The following is a 17,338-nucleotide window of genomic DNA, read 5'->3' as shown; positions in this document are numbered from 1 at the left end:
CTAAGGGGAGGCCAGTCCTCTTCTGGCTGTGCCGGGTGGAGATTATAACAGTACATGGCCAAGATGTTCAAACGTTCATAGATGACCAGCAGGGTCAAATAATAATAATCACAGTGGTTGTAGAGGATGCAACAGGTCAGCACCTCAGGAGTAAATGCCAGTTGGCTTTTCATAGCCGATCATTAAGAGTTAGAGACAGCAGGTACTGTAGCGAGAGAGTCGAAAACAGCAGGTCCGGGACAAGGTAGCATGTCCGGTGAATAGATCAGGGTTCCATAGCCGCAGGCAGAACAGTTGAAACTGGAGCAGCAGCACGACCAGGTGGACTGGGGACAGCAAGGATTCATCAGGCCAGGTAGTCCTGAGGCATGGTCCTAGGGCTAAGGTCCTCTGGGATTAGAGGGAGAGAGAATTAGAGGGAGCATACTTAAATTCACACAGGACACCGGATAAGACAGGAGAATAACACCAGATATAACAGACTGACCCTAGCCCAAGACACATAAACTACTGCAGCATAAATACTGGAGGCTGAGACAGGAGGGTTCGGGAGACACTGTGGCCCCGTCTGACGATACCCGTGGACAGGGCCAAACAGGCAGGATATAACCCCACCCACTTAGCCAAAGCACAGCCCCCACACCACTAGAAATATATCCTCAAACAACCAGCTCACTACCCGGAGACAAGGCCGAGTATAGCCCACGAAGATCTCCTCCAGCGCACAAGCCCGAGGGGAGCGCCAACCCGGACAGGAAGGTCACGTCAGTGACTAAACACACTCAAGTGTCCCTTCTGGGGACGGCATGGAAGAGCGCCAGTGACTCAGCCCTGTAATAGGGTTAGAGTTAGAGTATCCCAGTGGAGAGAGGGGAACCGGCCTGGCAGAGACAGTAAGGGTGGTTCGTCGCTCCAGTGCCTTTCCGTTCACCTTCACACCCCTGGGCCAGATTACACTCAAGTCATAGGACCTACTGAAGAGATGAGTCTTCAATAAAAACTTAAAGGTCGAGACCGAGTCTGCCTCTCTCTGTGGTACTGGGTGTGTGTTTATGTGTGTGTGGTGTGTTACTGGGTGTGTTTATGTGTGTGTGTTACTGGGTGTGTGTTGTGTTTATGTGTGTGTGTGTTACTGGGTGTGTGTTTATGTGTGTGTGGTGTGTTTATTTGTGTGTTGTGTGTTTATTTGTGTGTTACTGGTTGTGTGTTTATGTGTATGTGGTGTGTCACTGGGTGTGTGGTGTGTTTATGTGTGTGTGTTACTGGGTGTGTCTATGTGTGTGTGTTACTGGATGTGTGATGTGTTTATTTGTGTGTTTATGTGTGTGTTTGTGTGTGTTACTGGGTGTGTGTTTATCTCTGTGTGTGTGTGTGTGTGTGTGTGTTACTGTGTGTGTGTGTGTGTGTGTGTGTGTGTGTGTGTGTGTGTGTGTGTGTGTGTGTGTGTGTGTGTGTGTGTGTGTGTGTGTGTGTGTGTGTGTGTGGTGTATTTATGTGTGTGTGTTACTGGATGTTTGTTTATGTGTGTGTGGTGTATTCCTGGGTGTATGGTGTATTTATGTGTGTGTGTGTTACTGGGTGTGTGTTAATGGGTGTGAGGTGTGTTTATGTGTGTGTGTTCCTGGGTGTGTTTATGTGTGTTTGTTACTGGGTGTGTGGTGTGCTTATGTGTGTGTTACTGGCTGCGTGTTTATGTGTGTGTGTGTGTTTATGTGTGTGTATAGCTATCTGTCTTAATGGCATGCAGAGGTCATATCCTTATCTTATCAACCTGACTGGACACACACACACACACACATATGGTATACAGCATGGGTAAGCCAGGGCACGCTCTCCCCTCAGATCTGACTGACTGCAGCAATATGCAATTTCAGAGTCTGCCTTGTAGCCATTAAAATGCCTGCCATGTCCTGACATTTACTTTAATGTTTCCCATTTACAGGAAGGAGGGAAAACATAGAGCCACACACACACACACACACACACACAGCCAAATGCACACACACTCACATAGGTGCATTTAAATGCATCACACACACAGGCACGTGCGCGCACACACATTCACATAGCTACATGTTTCACAGCCTTCACACACCCCTCTCTGCATCCCCCAGCCAGCCCCGCCCTGCCTTGTTGGGTCGTTCCCACCAGGTCCAGATTGGATCAGAATGATAAAATGCTCCGTTTCCTCCAGGTCTGCATCCTTGTCTCTCAGTCACTCATCGATTTATTCGTCCCTGAGTCTTTTTCCCTCTTTATTTTCTCCTCTGTTCCGTTTCTAATGGAGCTCGGAAACGCCAGACAATCTTAAGCATGGAGAAGAGAGAGAAGAGTCCTTGGCGACAAATCAAAAACATCCCTTCCAAAAGCCCCGGCAGCAGAATCAGTATTCAGAAGATGTATGGGGCTGTAATGCCGGCCCAGGCTCTTGTATATGAGCATGTCCTGCAGATTTGTGGACTTGTGATTTGTAATGAATTATCTGGTGAATGAATACAAAGGGAGGTTTACAAACAGCAGTCCCCCTTATCTCTGCCAGTGCAGTGTCCCACACACACACACACACACACACACACACACACACACAGAATAAATAATGTACACGCTGTCCTCTTCCAACAAGCTGTACATACTGTAGTGATTTCACACAGTACTGTACATATAGGCAGGCACAATAGATACACACAAACAACAGCAAACAATCAGATCACATTTGATTTGTTGCGTACTCATATTATCGCGGGTGTAGTGAAATGCTTGTGGTTCTAGCTCCAACAGTGCAGTAGTATCTAGCAATATAAAACAATACACTCAAATCCCCCCAACAAAGTAAGAAAAGAATGAAGAAATATAGAACATATTAGAAAGAGAAATGTCAGAGTCTGGAATATAAATACATATGTACTATGATACCAGTCCACAAGGGCCCTCACCTCCTTCCTGTAGGCCGTCTCAAAGTTGTTGATAATTAGGCCTGTCATTGTTGTGTCATCTGCAAACTTGATGATTGAGTCATAGACGTGCGTGGCCACGAGCTTAGTGATGAGCTTGGACGGTGTTAAAGGCTGAGCTGTAGTCGAGGAACAGCGTTCTTACATACAGTGCATTCGGAAAGTATTCAGACCCCCTTGACTTAAAAAAACTAACATTTTGTGATGTTACAGCCTTATTCTTCAATGGACTCAATTGTTGATGAAAAAATATCCTTGATGAAAATCTGCTCTTACGACCTCAGACTGGGTTGAAGGTTCACCTTCCAACAGGACAACAACCAAAAACACACAGCCAAGAAAACGCAGGAGTGGCTTCAGGACAAGTCTCTGAATGTCCTTGAGTGGCTCAGCCAGAGCCCGGACTTGAACCCAGTCTAACATATCTGGACAGACCTGAAAATAGCTGTGTAGCGACACTCTCCATCCAACTAGACAGAGCTTGAGAGGATCTGCAGAGAAAAATGGGCGAAACTTCCCAAATACAGGTGTGCCAAGCTTGTTGAGTCATACCCAAGAAGACTCGTGGCTGTAATCTCTGCCAAAGGTGCTTCAAGAAAGTACTGAGTAAATTTATACATTTTTGAATAAGGCTGTAACATAACAAAATGTGGAAAAAGTCAAGGGGTCTGAATACCTACACTGTAGGTATTCCTCTTTTAAATGAATGTTTTTGTTGTTGATAAAACGAGGAAGAAAGATGAGGTGGGGCGAGAGGTGTAGAAGACAGAAAGGGAAAGAGGTAAGAACAGCAGTTCATCACAATTGCGGTGTCTCCTAACCAGCCTTGGGTCCCCAGTTGGCCCGAAGGTTATCTTAAGAGGGGGTGAGGTGGCGATGACGGGACTGGCTTCCTATCTCACATCAAAACAAACCTGCAGATGAGTGACAGATGGATAGAGAGAGAGCATGACTAAGCCTTGTGTTTTTATTCTAACACGGTCAGTCATCTTAAATCAGGAGGTGAAATGCAAAACTGACCTTGGATCATTAACTCTGGGACTACTACATCTCCGTCTGTATTTCAATGTAAAGCATCTCTTTAATAATACTTCCTGTTGACTCGACCAAGTGACCTCTCACCTATGATCATACTGTGCCCTCTGTGTTAGCTGGTTCAGATTTGGGAGGGGTTCACCAAAACAGCTGATATAACCTAGAGGATTTAGGGAGAAGGGGGAGAGGGATGAAGTGAAGAAGAGAGACTTATTGTGTGTGTGTGGTCTCACCTGGTGTCCACACTAAGTGGTTACAGAGTACTTTATGCGGAAAAACAGACACATGAGGACAAACAATAGAAGATAATGTCAATAGAAGATACTGTATGTGACACCTATCGGAGTGGACCTGAAACATTTAAATATAGAGGGCTATGTTTCTCATCACTTGGTTATTGCAAGGCCCACCCCCAGCGAAATCATGACTTGGCAGCAACAGATAGCAACAGATAGTCCAGTGAAAATGGCTGTGTTTATGTGGTGTAAATCTTACAATTAGCAGCTGACATCTTAAGTTTTTTTAAATGATTGCATGTGAGACAGGTTCCATGTACAACAAGACAGACAGAGATGGAGAAACAGTTTAATTACCTCTGGTTATGGACACTTTTGCCAGCAATAACGCTTCCCACGGCCTGTTCCTCAGACAGTGAATATCTGGCAATATCTACATTTGAGACTCCTTGGTCAGCTCGCTCCCTGAAAGTAAAGAAAACCGCTTATTTTTATAGATATGAAAACAATACCTGAGATTTGACCGTTCAGTCTAAAGCAGCAGCTTTTTAGGATCCGTTTATACAGCCCAGTGCTGCTTACCTGAGATGACATCATCAATACAGCCCAGTGCTGCTTACCTGAGATGACATCATCAATACAGCCCAGTGCTGCTTACCTGAGATGACATCATCAATACAGCCCAGTGCTGCTTACCTGAGATGACATCATCAATACAGCCCAGTGCTGCTTACCTGAGATGACATCATCAATACAGCCCAGTGCTGCTTACCTGAGATGACATCATCAATACAGCCCAGTGCTGCTTACCTGAGATGACATCATCAATACAGCCCAGTGCTGCTTACCTGAGATGACATCATCAATACAGCCCAGTGCTGCTTACCTGAGATGCCATCTTCAATACAGCCCAGTGCTGCTTACCTGAGATGCAATCTTCAATACAGCCCAGTGCTGCTTACCTGAGATGCCATCATCAATACAGCCCAGTGCTGCTTACCTGAGATGACATCATCAATACAGCCCAGTGCTGCTTACCTGAGATGCCATCTTCAATACAGCCCAGTGCTGCTTACCTGAGATGCCATCTTCAATACAGCCCAGTGCTGCTTACCTGAGATGCCATCTTCAATACAGCCCAGTGCTGCTTACCTGAGATGCCATCTTCAATACAGCCCAGTGCTGCTTACCTGAGAGGCCATCTTCAATACAGCCCAGTGCTGCTTACCTGAGAGGCCATCGTCAATACAGCCCAGTGCTGCTTACCTGAGATGACATCATCAATACAGCCCAATGCTGCTTACCTGAGATGCCATCTTCAATACAGCCCAGTGCTGCTTACCTGAGAGGCCATCTTCAATACAGCCCAGTGCTGCTTACCTGAGAGGCCATCTTCAATACAGCCCAGTGCTGCTTACCTGAGATGACATCATCAATACAGCCCAGTGCTGCTTACCTGAGGCCATCTTCAATACAGCCCAGTGCTGCTTACCTGAGATGCCATCTTCAATACAGCCCAGTGCTGCTTACCTGAGAGGCCATCGTCAATACAGCCCAGTGCTGCTTACCTGAGATGACATCATCAATACAGCCCAATGCTGCTTACCTGAGATGCCATCTTCAATACAGCCCAGTGCTGCTTACCTGAGAGGCCATCTTCAATACAGCCCAGTGCTGCTTACCTGAGAGGCCATCTTCAATACAGCCCAGTGCTGCTTACCTGAGATGACATCATCAATACAGCCCAGTGCTGCTTACCTGAGATGCCATCTTCAATACAGACCAGTGCTGCTTACCTGAGATGCCATCTTCAATACAGCCCAGTGCTGCTTACCTGAGATGCCATCTTCGTAGGTGTCGGCTTTCACTTCCTTTGTGTCGGAAAAAAGTTGCTATCAGAACAAATATTTTTGATTGAAAATAAAAAAGGTTTTGCTCTCGACAAAAAGACACAAATGTGCCTCTATAGCATATAGCAATTTGCCTTCATACAAACGTGCTACTGTATGCAGAATTCTTGACACACAACTGAAGATGCTGCCATATCCTGCCAGCACGCCCACAAGCGAGCCACTCAGGAGCAGAATGATGATGTGTGGAAGAGGGAAAGGAATGAGATGGGAACAGCAATTTGTTGAAAGTTGAGGAGGAGGGCTAATAGCTGAACAATAGACTATTCAATCTTTACCAAAGAATAGTCTAATAGCCGAGCTAGGTGTGAAAACCCCCCTCCTATCACAGACCAGATTTGCCCTAACGACCAAGAGGTAGCTTGCTACTCAATGTAATAAAGTAATGGCTTTTAAAATAAGTTACCTTACACCTTATGTTGGCTGACAATTTGTTAGCTACGCTGTCCTTACGAACCACATAGCATCTCATTACAGCAGTATGTACCGGTATGTTAGCTACGCTGTCCTTACGAACCACATAGCATCTCATTACAGCAGTATGTACCGGTATGTTAGCTACGCTGTCCTTACGAACCACATAGCATCTCATTACAGCAGTATGTACCGGTATGTTAGCTAGCTAGTTATAGATCAAACTTGACAGTATATTAACTATAGGCTATCTAACTACCCAATGTTTATTGACATGATTATTCTCGTCATTCTTAGCTTAGCTAAATGGTATAGTCGTTGTGCTTTCTCAATGGACATTCGGGTGCTTTCGTAAATTTGCTCTGGCTATCTATAGGCTGGACAATAGAACAAGTCAAAATTCACCCAAGGCTGAAAAACGGCTTAAGAACGTTGGCTAAACTGGAACACCAGTGCGAGCCCATAGCAAGGTAATGGAATCGAACGTTCACAGAGCCTGTTTTGACTGGAGTGATGCTTAGAATTCCATAAAAAAAATGTATCTCTTTTTATTTTACAACTACAATCTATTCGTCAGATGAAACTGGGAAAAAAATACTTGTGTAGAAAGTAAACATCCGCACCTTGATGGAGTCAACTGTGCTTATGTCTGCGTAATGAAAAAGTAGGGAATATTTTTAAACTTCTATTTCTGGTCTAGCGATCAATGACAAACGAGCTCGCTGCCCAGATATACATAATTACAAAGAGGAGATTCTCCTGATTAAAATGATGCCCGTGTAACAGTTTTGCTTCCGTCCCTCTCCTCGCCTCGAACCAGGGACCCTCTGCACACACAGACAACAGCCACCCTCAAAGCATCGTTACCCATCGCGCCACAAAAGCCGCAAACAACTACTTCAAGCTTCAAGGTCTCAGCGCGAGTGACGTCACCGATTGAAACGCTATTAGTGCGCACCCCGCGAACTAGCTAGCCATTTCACAATGGTTACACCCAGCTTGACAAAAATCTAAATATACACATTGCAAGATATTTGGCGAAATATACAGACTTGCCTATATTTCCCCCGTAGGAATCAATGGGAAGACCGCAGAGTTCCAATATTATTTTTGTTGTTCACATTTTGTTGTTTACATTTGAAATATAAAACAACGTGAGCAGGTCTCATTGCCAACAATAGCGGAGCAGGCATTGTGACGTTGAACAATAAGCTGGGAATAGAACGTTCCGAAGGCGGGTTGGTGCCACGGTGCTCAATAAAACTAATAGGAGCTGGCAGGGTGAAAAATGCACTAAAATAAGGCCTGTTTTGTTCGTGATTACTTCAAAACAACGGCAAGCAGCTGGGAAATATGGTCATATTATGAAACTGGGCTCCACGGCGGATGCAATGAACTAGTTTTTATCAGAAAATAACGTTGTTAAAAATTGTATGTGTCCAGCCTACTATCTACACGTATTTCAGAGCACTTCAGTGTACAAGAGCGCAGAAAAATTATTTTACGAGCGCTCAACACCCGTTGAATATAGCCGGTGTCAGTAAACATCGGGAAAAAAGCTTTAATTCAATTGTTTCCAGCAGCACATTTACAGTCACCAATGCTCTGGTTAACTCGAAGCTGCCTTACCAGCTCTGCTAGGGCGAGTAAAATGGTCAGAGTGGTCTCATTTCTGTCTGGAAGTAGCTAGCCAACGTTAGCTTGGGTGCTTGACTGCCTTTGTAAGGGCAGAACACTCAAATCAACCCTACTCCTCGGCCCGAAAGCCCAGTGGGCACTTTGAGGGCGAAACGGTCTGAATTTACAAACGGACAATTTTTCTATGAATGGAAACACCATAATATTAATATAAATGAAGCCAAATTTCTTAAAATCAATCCAATATACTATATTATATGTCAAAAAAGGTTTTAAATTCTCTGGTAATGCCAACACGGAAAACTATCAAATGCTTCTGAAAGATCATCTTTTCCTCTATTTCCTTCATTAGTCTAATCTCTTTTGACCTAAACTCCTTTTGTTTTAATGATGAGTATTGTACATTTAAAAGTGTCCCGCACAATAATGGGATCTGCTGTACCTACAGTACCAGTCACAGTACCAGTCAAGAGTTTGGACACACCTACTCATTCAATGGTTTTTCTTCATTTGTACTATTTCTAAGTGCAAACCAGATGGATGGCGTATCGCTGCAGAATGCTGCGGTAGCCAGGCTGGTCAAGTATATATCCACTAGTTCTAATGTATCCATGATACTCGTGATCTCCTTAAGCGCTTGAGGGTGATAGTTTGTAGTGTATTTTCCTTTACGGTCCATTGAGGTACATAAAACAGTATTATAATCTCCCATCCTAATAATAGATTCATTCGTTGCTTGTGAGATCATTATATACAGTATATTTTCAAATAATTGTGAATCATCATTATTTGGCCCATATAGATGAATTAGCCAGATCTGTTTTTGGTCTAGCATATTTTTAAAGGATCCATCTTCCTTGAGGATCTGTTTCCCAGTTTGCACAATCGGATCAAATTTGTTGTTAATGAATATAATCACCCCTTTTGAATTTCTTTGCCCATGACAAAAATATATTTCACCCTCCCAATCCTTTTTCCATCCAACCTCCTTTATATTTGTAGAGTGAGTTTCCTGTAAACAATAAATATTATATTATTTCTATTTTACCCAGATAAAAGTTTATCTTATTTTTGTATGATCTGCTAAGCCATCACAATTGTAACTGGCTATACTTATTTCCCCGCTTACCATAAGATGCCTAAGTTTCAGTCTTACTCACGTCAGCCACGGAGAACAAGAGCTCACAGTCCTCGTAAGTGGCAGTGGCCGCACTGTGTTGTCCTCGAAGCGGGCGAAGAAGGTGTGTAGCTTGTCCAGGAGCAAGATGTCGCTATCCGCGACGTGGCTGGGTTTCCCTTTATAATCCGGGATTGTCTTGTGTCCCTGCCACATACGTCTTGTGTCTGAGCCGTTGAAATGCGACTTCACTTTGTCTCTGTAATGACGTTTTGCCTTACAGAGGGCATAGTTGGACTGTTTGTACTCGTCCATGTTCCCAGTCACCTTACCAATGCATTGCTTTGCGCTTTCAGTTTTGAACGAATGCTCCCATCTATCGATGGTTTTTGGTTTGGATCATTTCTATTCGTCACAGAAGGAACAACATCCTCTATGCACTTCCTGATTAACTCAGTCACCAAGTCAGTGTATACATCAATGCTACTCTCAAAGGCAACCCGGAACATATCCCAGACCGTGTGATCAAAACAATCTTGAAGCGTAGATTTGATTGGTCAGACCAGTGTTGAACAGTCCTTTACCATGGGTACTTCCTGTTTAAGAGGGAGAGAAGGAGGACAACAGACAAGACCTGCTCCACAGGTCTATGAGAGGCATTGAGATGTATTAAACAGAGCGGGAGCTGAGTGGAGAACAACTATCTAATTTCATTTTAATGCGCTGAGGGTTGTTGTGTTGCTTTCCAGGCTCTCGCCACACATTGATTACAGACTTTAATAGGTTTCTGTATCAACAGCAGTGACCTGAGCTGTTATCTAGCCCACTCTGCATGATCTATCACTAACACACACTCACTGAATTCAGGCCACTACGTACACACACACACACACACACACACACACACACACACACACACACACACACACACCAATGGTATTAGCAATTTATGTTCTCGCAGCCCAAACTGCCCAATCATGTCTGCTAAGTAATTTAATTCATTTTTAAAGAGAGAGAGATGAGTATGAGGTGGAGGGAGGAAGGGAGGGAACATAACAGAGAGATGGAGGGGGGAGGCAGGGATGGAAGAGACATACAGTACTGTAGCAGAGAGGGTGGGGGGACATAACAGAGAGATGGAGGGGGAGGCAGGGATGGAAGAGACATACAGTACTGTAGCAGAGAGGGTGGGGGGGAACATAACAGAGAGATGGAGGGGGAGGCAGGGATGGAAGAGACATACAGTACTGTAGCAGAGAGGGTGGGGGGACATAACAGAGAGATGGAGGGGGGCAGGGATGGAAGAGACATACAGTACTGTAGCAGAGAGGGTGGGGGGAGGCAGGGATGGAAGAGACATACAGTACTGTAGCAGAGAGGGTGGGGGGAACATAACAGAGAGATGGGGGGGCAGGGATGGAAGAGACATACAGTACTGTAGCAGAGAGGGTGGGGGGGGGAACATAACAGAGAGATGGGGGGGCAGGGATGGAAGAGACATACAGTACTGTAGCAGAGAGGGTGGGGGGACATAACAGAGAGGGGGGCAGGGACGGAAGAGACATACAGTACTGTAGCAGTGAGGGTGGGGGGTGGGCAGGGATGGAAGAGACATACAGTACTGTAGCAGAGAGGGTGGGGGGACATAACAGAGACATGGAGGGGGAGGCAGGGATAGAAGAGACATACAGTACTGTAGCAGAGAGGGTGGGGGGAACATAACAGAGAGATGGGGGGGCAGGGATGGAAGAGACATACAGTACTGTAGCAGAGAGGGTGGGGGGGACATAACAGAGAGATTGGGGGGCAGGGATGGAAGAGACATACAGTACTGTAGCAGAGAGGGTGGGGGGACATAACAGAGAGATGGAGGGGGCAGGGATGGAAGAGACATACAGTACTGTAGCAGAGAGGGTGGGGGGAACATAACAGAGAGATGGGGGCAGGGATGGAAGAGACATACAGTACTGTAGCAGAGAGGGTGGGGGGACATAACAGAGAGGGTGGGGGGAGGCAGGGATGGAAGAGACATACAGTACTGTATCAGAGAGCGTGGGGGGCAGGGATGAAAGAGACATACAGTACTGTAGCAGAGAGCGTGGGGGGGGCAGGGATGGAAGAGACATACAGTACTGTAGCAGAGAGGGTGGGGGGAACATAACAGAGAGGGTGGGGGGCAGGGATGGAAGAGACATACAGTACTGTAGCAGAGAGCGTGGGGGGGCAGGGATGAAAGAGACATACAGTACTGTAGCAGAGAGAGTGGGGGGACATAACAGAGAGGGTGGGGGGGGCAGGGATGGACGAGACATACAGTACTGTAGCAGAGAGGGTGGGGGGAACATAACAGAGAGATGGGGGGCAGGGATGGAAGAGACATACAGTACTGTAGCAGAGAGAGTGGGGGGACATAACAGAGAGATGGAGGGGGGCAGGGATGGAAGAGACATACAGTACTGTAGCAGAGAGGGTGGGGGGACATAACAGAGAGAGGGGGGCAGGGACGGAAGAGACATACAGTACTGTAGCAGTGAGGGTGGGGGGTGGGCAGGGATGGAAGAGACATACAGTACTGTAGCAGAGAGGGTGGGGGGAACATAACAGAGAGATGGGGGGCAGGGATGGAAGAGACATACAGTACTGTAGCAGAGAGGGTGGGGGGACATAACAGAGAGATTGGGGGCAGGGATGGAAGAGACATACAGTACTGTAGCAGAGAGGGTGGGGGGGGGACATAACAGACATACAGTACTGTAGCAGAGAGAGGGTGGGGAACATAACAGAGAGATGGGGGCAGGGATGGAAGAGACATACAGTACTGTAGAGAGAGATAACAGGAGATGGGGGGCAGGGATGGAAGAGACATACAGTACTGTAGCAGAGAGGGTGGGGGGAACATAACAGAGAGATGGGGGGGGCAGGGATGGAAGAGACATACAGTACTGTAGCAGAGAGGGTGGGGGGAGGCAGGGATGGAAGAGACATACAGTACTGTAGCAGAGAGGGTGGGGGGGAACATAACAGAGAGAGGGGGGGGGCAGGGATGGAAGAGACATACAGTACTGTAGCAGAGAGGGTGGGGGGGAACATAACAGAGAGATGGGGGGGCAGGGATGGAAGAGACATACAGTACTGTAGCAGAGAGGGTGGGGGGAACATAACAGAGAGATGGGGGACAGGGATGGAAGAGACATACAGTACTGTAGCAGAGAGGGTGGGGGGAACATAACAGAGAGATGGGGGGCAGGGATGGAAGAGACATACAGTACTGTAGCAGAGAGGGTGGGGGGACATAACAGAGAGATGGAGGGGGGCAGGGATGGAAGACACATACAGTACTGTAGCAGAGAGGGTGGGGGGAACATAACAGAGAGATGGGGGACAGGGATGGAAGAGACATACAGTACTGTAGCAGAGAGGGTGGGGGGACATAACAGAGACATGGAGGGGGAGGCAGGGATGGAAGAGACATACAGTACTGTAGCAGAGAAGGTGGGGGGACATAACAGAGGGGTGGGGCGGGGGACATAACAGAGAGATGGAGGGGGGCAGGGATGGAAGAGACATACAGTACTGTAGCAGAGAGGGTGGGGGGAACATAACAGAGAGATGGGGGGGCAGGGATGGAAGAGACATACAGTACTGTAGCAGAGAGGGTGGGGGGAACATAACAGAGAGATGGGGGGGCAGGGATGGAAGAGACATACAGTACTGTAGCAGAGAGGGTGGGGGGACATAACAGAGAGATTGGGGGCAGGGATGGAAGAGACATACAGTACTGTAGCAGAGAGGGTGGGGGGAACATAACAGAGAGATGGGGGGCAGGGATGGAAGAGACATACAGTACTGTAGCAGAGAGGGTGGGGGGGGACATAACAGAGACATGGAGGGGGAGGCAGGGATGGAAGAGACATACAGTACTGTAGCAGAGAAGGTGGGGGGGGACATAACAGAGGGGTGGGGGGACATAACAGAGAGATGGAGGGGGGGGCAGGGATGGAAGAGACATACAGTACTGTAGCAGAGAGGGTGGGGGGAACATAACAGAGAGATGGGGGGCAGGGATGGAAGAGACATACAGTACTGTAGCAGAGAGGGTCGGGGGGACATAACAGAGAGATGGGGGCAGGGATGGAAGAGACATACAGTACTGTAGCAGAGAGGGTGGGGGGGAATAACAGAGAGTGTGGGGGGGGCAGGGATGGAAGAGACATACAGTACTGTAGCAGAGAGCGTGGGGGGGCAGGGATGAAAGAGACATACAGTACTGTAGCAGAGAGCGTGGGGGGGGGCAGGGATGGAAGAGACATACAGTACTGTAGCAGAGAGGGTGGGGGGGAACATAACAGAGAGGGTGGGGGGGGCAGGGATGGAAGAGACATACAGTACTGTAGCAGAGAGCGTGGGGGGGCAGGGATGAAAGAGACATACAGTACTGTACTGGGGGGCAGGGATGGAAGAGCAGAGAGCAGAGAGGGTGGGGGGGAGAGGGTGGGGGGAGGGATGGAAGAGACATACAGTACTGTAGCAGAGAGGGTGGGGGGAACATAACAGAGAGGGTGGGGGGGGAGGCAGGGATGGAAGAGACATACAGTACTGTAGCAGAGAGGGTGGGGGGACATAACAGAGAGGGTGGGGGGCAGGGATGGAAGAGACATACAGTACTGTAGCAGAGAGGGTGGGGGGAACATAACAGAGAGATGGGGGGGGCAGGGATGGAAGAGACATACAGTACTGTAGCAGAGAGGGTGGGGGGACATAACAGAGAGATGGGGGGGGCAGGGATGGAAGAGACATACAGTACTGTAGCAGAGAGGGTGGGGGGAACATAACAGAGAGATGGAGGGGGGGGCAGGGATGGAAGAGACATACAGCACTGTAGCAGAGAGGGTGGGGGTGGAGAAGTGCTGCAGTAGCGATGAAGTAGATTTTTACAGTGTAGTGCAGCGCTATCAATTTGCAAAGGGAAAACAAAAACCAACAACAAGCAAAACCCCAAACCAAAATGAACAGCAGGGTGGATGGTGTAGAAGTGCTGCTGCACTGGTTGTTTTAACACAGAGTGTAAACAACACAACAGACAGAGAGAGGGTCAGATGAACATACATAACCGAGTGGTTTACAACTGGCCTCTGAGAGAGGGAATAGGTAGATCTCCTTCTCTCCTCCTTTGTCTCCTACTCTTACCCTCTTTTTCTCTCCCCTTTGCCTCTCATTTATTTGTCTCCTCCACTCCTCCCCTTCTCTCCCCTTTTCTCCTACCCAATGCAAAAACAGGAGATAGAGGAATCAAGGTGAATAAATGTCTGAGTAATGGCCAGAGGTATTTTCCCCGTTGTTTTTTGGCAAGGATCACGCCATCGGGCCAAATGCCAGGATGTCTGAGTGACAGTGAAGGGCATAGAGACAACGAGCGAGAGAGAAGAGTAATATCACTGTAGAGAGAGAGTTAGAGGAGGAAGAGTAATATAACTGTAGAGATAGAGGAAGAGGAGGAAGAGTAATATCACTGTAGAGAGAGAAGAAGAGGAGGAAGAGTAATATCACTGTAGAGAGAGAAGAAGAGGAGGAAGAGTAATATCACTGTAGAGAGAGAGGAAGAGGAGGGAGAGTAATATCACTGTGGAGAGAGAGAGGAAGAGGAGGGAGAGTAATATCACTGTAGAGAGAGAGAGGAAGAGGAGGGAGAGTAATATCACTGTAGGGAGAGAGGAAGAGGAGGGAGAGTAATATCACTGTAGAGAGAGGAAGAGGAGGGAGAGTAATATCACTGTAGAGAGGAGGAGGAGAAAGAGTAATATCACTGTAGAGAGAGAGGAAGAGTAATATCACTGTAGAGAGAGAGGAAGAAGAGGATGACTAATATAACTGTAGAGAGAGATGATGAGGAGGGAGAGTGAGGGACCAGGCCGAAGAGGGAGAGAAAATAGAGAACTTCTGGAGATGAAGTTGGGGACTACAAAGCGACTGGCTGTAATGAGAAAAATAAATAGAAGACTGGAGAAACAAATAGAGGCTGGGTAAAAAATGGAAATTGGAGGATGAAAGAGAGAGAGAGGAAATATAAAAATTGGTGTAGTGTAGCCTACACGAGTCAGCTGTTTCCTGGAACCCCTGGCCATAGACCTTAACCAGCACTGCCCTTCCACACTCCTCTCCTCCCCCTTCTTCCTTTCCATCTCTCCATCCGTTTCTCATAAATCGTCTGTGCATTTATTTCGGGCCTCAGGGGAGAGAGTGAAGGATAAAGAATAAGAGTGGATCTGTCAGCGCCTCGTAAAAAGCCCACTGCCTAATAAATAACCGTCTGGAATGAATTAGGAGATTAAATCATCACAACTCGTTAATGCCGGTGCCACAGCGCCAGATGAAAAACTCACCACATCGTTCTGTTTGTACGCTAGTCCCGCTCGCTACTTATTTCGCCTTAAGGCTTTGGTAATGCCGTGTCTGCTGGGTTTGAGGGATTGGTGTGTGTGTGTGGATGTGTATTGTGTGCTTTGGTTATGGGTTGGTGTGCAGTTTTGGATGCCTTTTCTTCCCTTTGTTGCATTTTGGGTGATAACAGTTTATCAGTTATTTTGTATCTGTCTCTGCTAATGGCTGTGATGGTTGTGATGGTTATAATGGTTGTGATGGTTATAATGGTTGTGATGGTTGTGAATGGTTCTGATGGCTGTAATGCTTGTGATGGTTGTTATGGTTCTGATGACTGATGGCTGTTTGTGATGGTTGTGATGGTTCTGATGGTTGTGATGGATGTGATGGTTCTGATGGTTCTGCTGGTTGTGTTGGCTTCACAGAGACAGAGGCGAGGCCCGGGAGACATGGGGAACCTGGAACCAAAGTCCACTCCAACCCAGGGAAGAGGAGAACAGAGGAGGGTGAGTTTCACATCATCAGCCTTTCACACTGATGCAGTCAGTCTGTCCTCGGTTGAGAAGTGATTTTAATCGGCATGTGGGTGAAATAAAAGGAAACAGCAATATTCTGTCAACTGAAATCTCTCTTTTCAGGTGCTGTTTAGAGCTGTTTAGGCTTCAGGTGTTGTCTCTCTCTGTGAGTGTGTGTGTGATACCCTCAGCCCACGGCTGTCATCTGTGGTAGATAAACTAGCAGTGTAGCTAATTCTCACTGGAGGATCAAAGGAGTGGTGTGATAGCGTAGGCTAAATGTAGCGTGTTAGCCAAGGCTAACATGAAAGCAGTAGGATGGTGTATTAGCAGAAGCTAACATGTAGGTAGTAAAGTAACGTGTTAGCCAAAGCTAACATGAAAGCAGTATTATGGTGCATTAGCGGAAGCTAACATGAAGGTAGCAATGTGGCGTGTTAGTCAAGGCTAACATGAAAGCAGGGGCTAATATGGAGAATTAAAGGCTCAGTGCAGTCAAAAACGTGATTTGCCTGTCTTTTATATACAGTGAGCTCCAAAGGTATTGGAACAGTGACATTTTTGTTGTTGCTTTGACTCTTTACTCCAGCACTTTTGAAACGATGAAATGACTATGAGGTTAAAGTGCAGACTGTCAGCTATAATCATTCCAACCCTAACCTTTTAGAAATTACAGCACTTTTTGTACATAGTCCCCCGATTTTAGGGGACCAAAAGTATTGGGACAAATGTACTTATATGTGTTTTAAAGTAGTCAAAATTGTAGTATTTGGTCCCATATTCCTAGCACACATTTCAAATCCAAAGTGTTGGAGTACAGAGCCAAAACAGCAACAAAAATGTCACTGTTCCAATACTTTTGGAGCTCACTGTATATTGTGACACTATGAGGTTGGAATAATACTGTGAAATTGTGAAAATTATGATAATGTCCTTTTAGTGTAAGAACTTGTTTGGTGGGATGGAGTTCTGGCCTGCCAGGTGACATCACCAGACAGTAAATTAGTTAATAGGCCAATAAGTAAAATTGTTCCAAACCTATCTGCAAATAACAGCTAGTTTTCAGTTTTCCCCTCCCCACTCAGACCACTTCCAGACAGTCCAAGCCAAATTTTTGTTTGAGACATTTCTCTTTTTTTTTCAG

General features: G+C 46.6%; 1 protein-coding gene across 1 annotated transcript in view; it reads left to right on the top strand.

Moving 5' to 3' along the window:
* LOC115115811 (testican-1-like) overlaps positions 1 to 17,338 on the top strand; it is a 476,771-nt gene that overhangs the window by 340,206 nt on the left and 119,227 nt on the right. Inside the window, exon 4 of the mRNA XM_065018580.1 lies at positions 16,105 to 16,185. Coding sequence (XP_064874652.1) covers positions 16,105 to 16,185 — 81 coding nt within the window. The remainder of the gene's footprint in view (positions 1 to 16,104; positions 16,186 to 17,338) is intronic.

Source organism: Oncorhynchus nerka, linkage group LG5 (genome assembly GCF_034236695.1).
Source record: "Oncorhynchus nerka isolate Pitt River linkage group LG5, Oner_Uvic_2.0, whole genome shotgun sequence".
Taxonomy (NCBI): domain Eukaryota; kingdom Metazoa; phylum Chordata; class Actinopteri; order Salmoniformes; family Salmonidae; genus Oncorhynchus; species Oncorhynchus nerka.
This window is presented reverse-complemented; position numbering and strand designations above follow the sequence as displayed.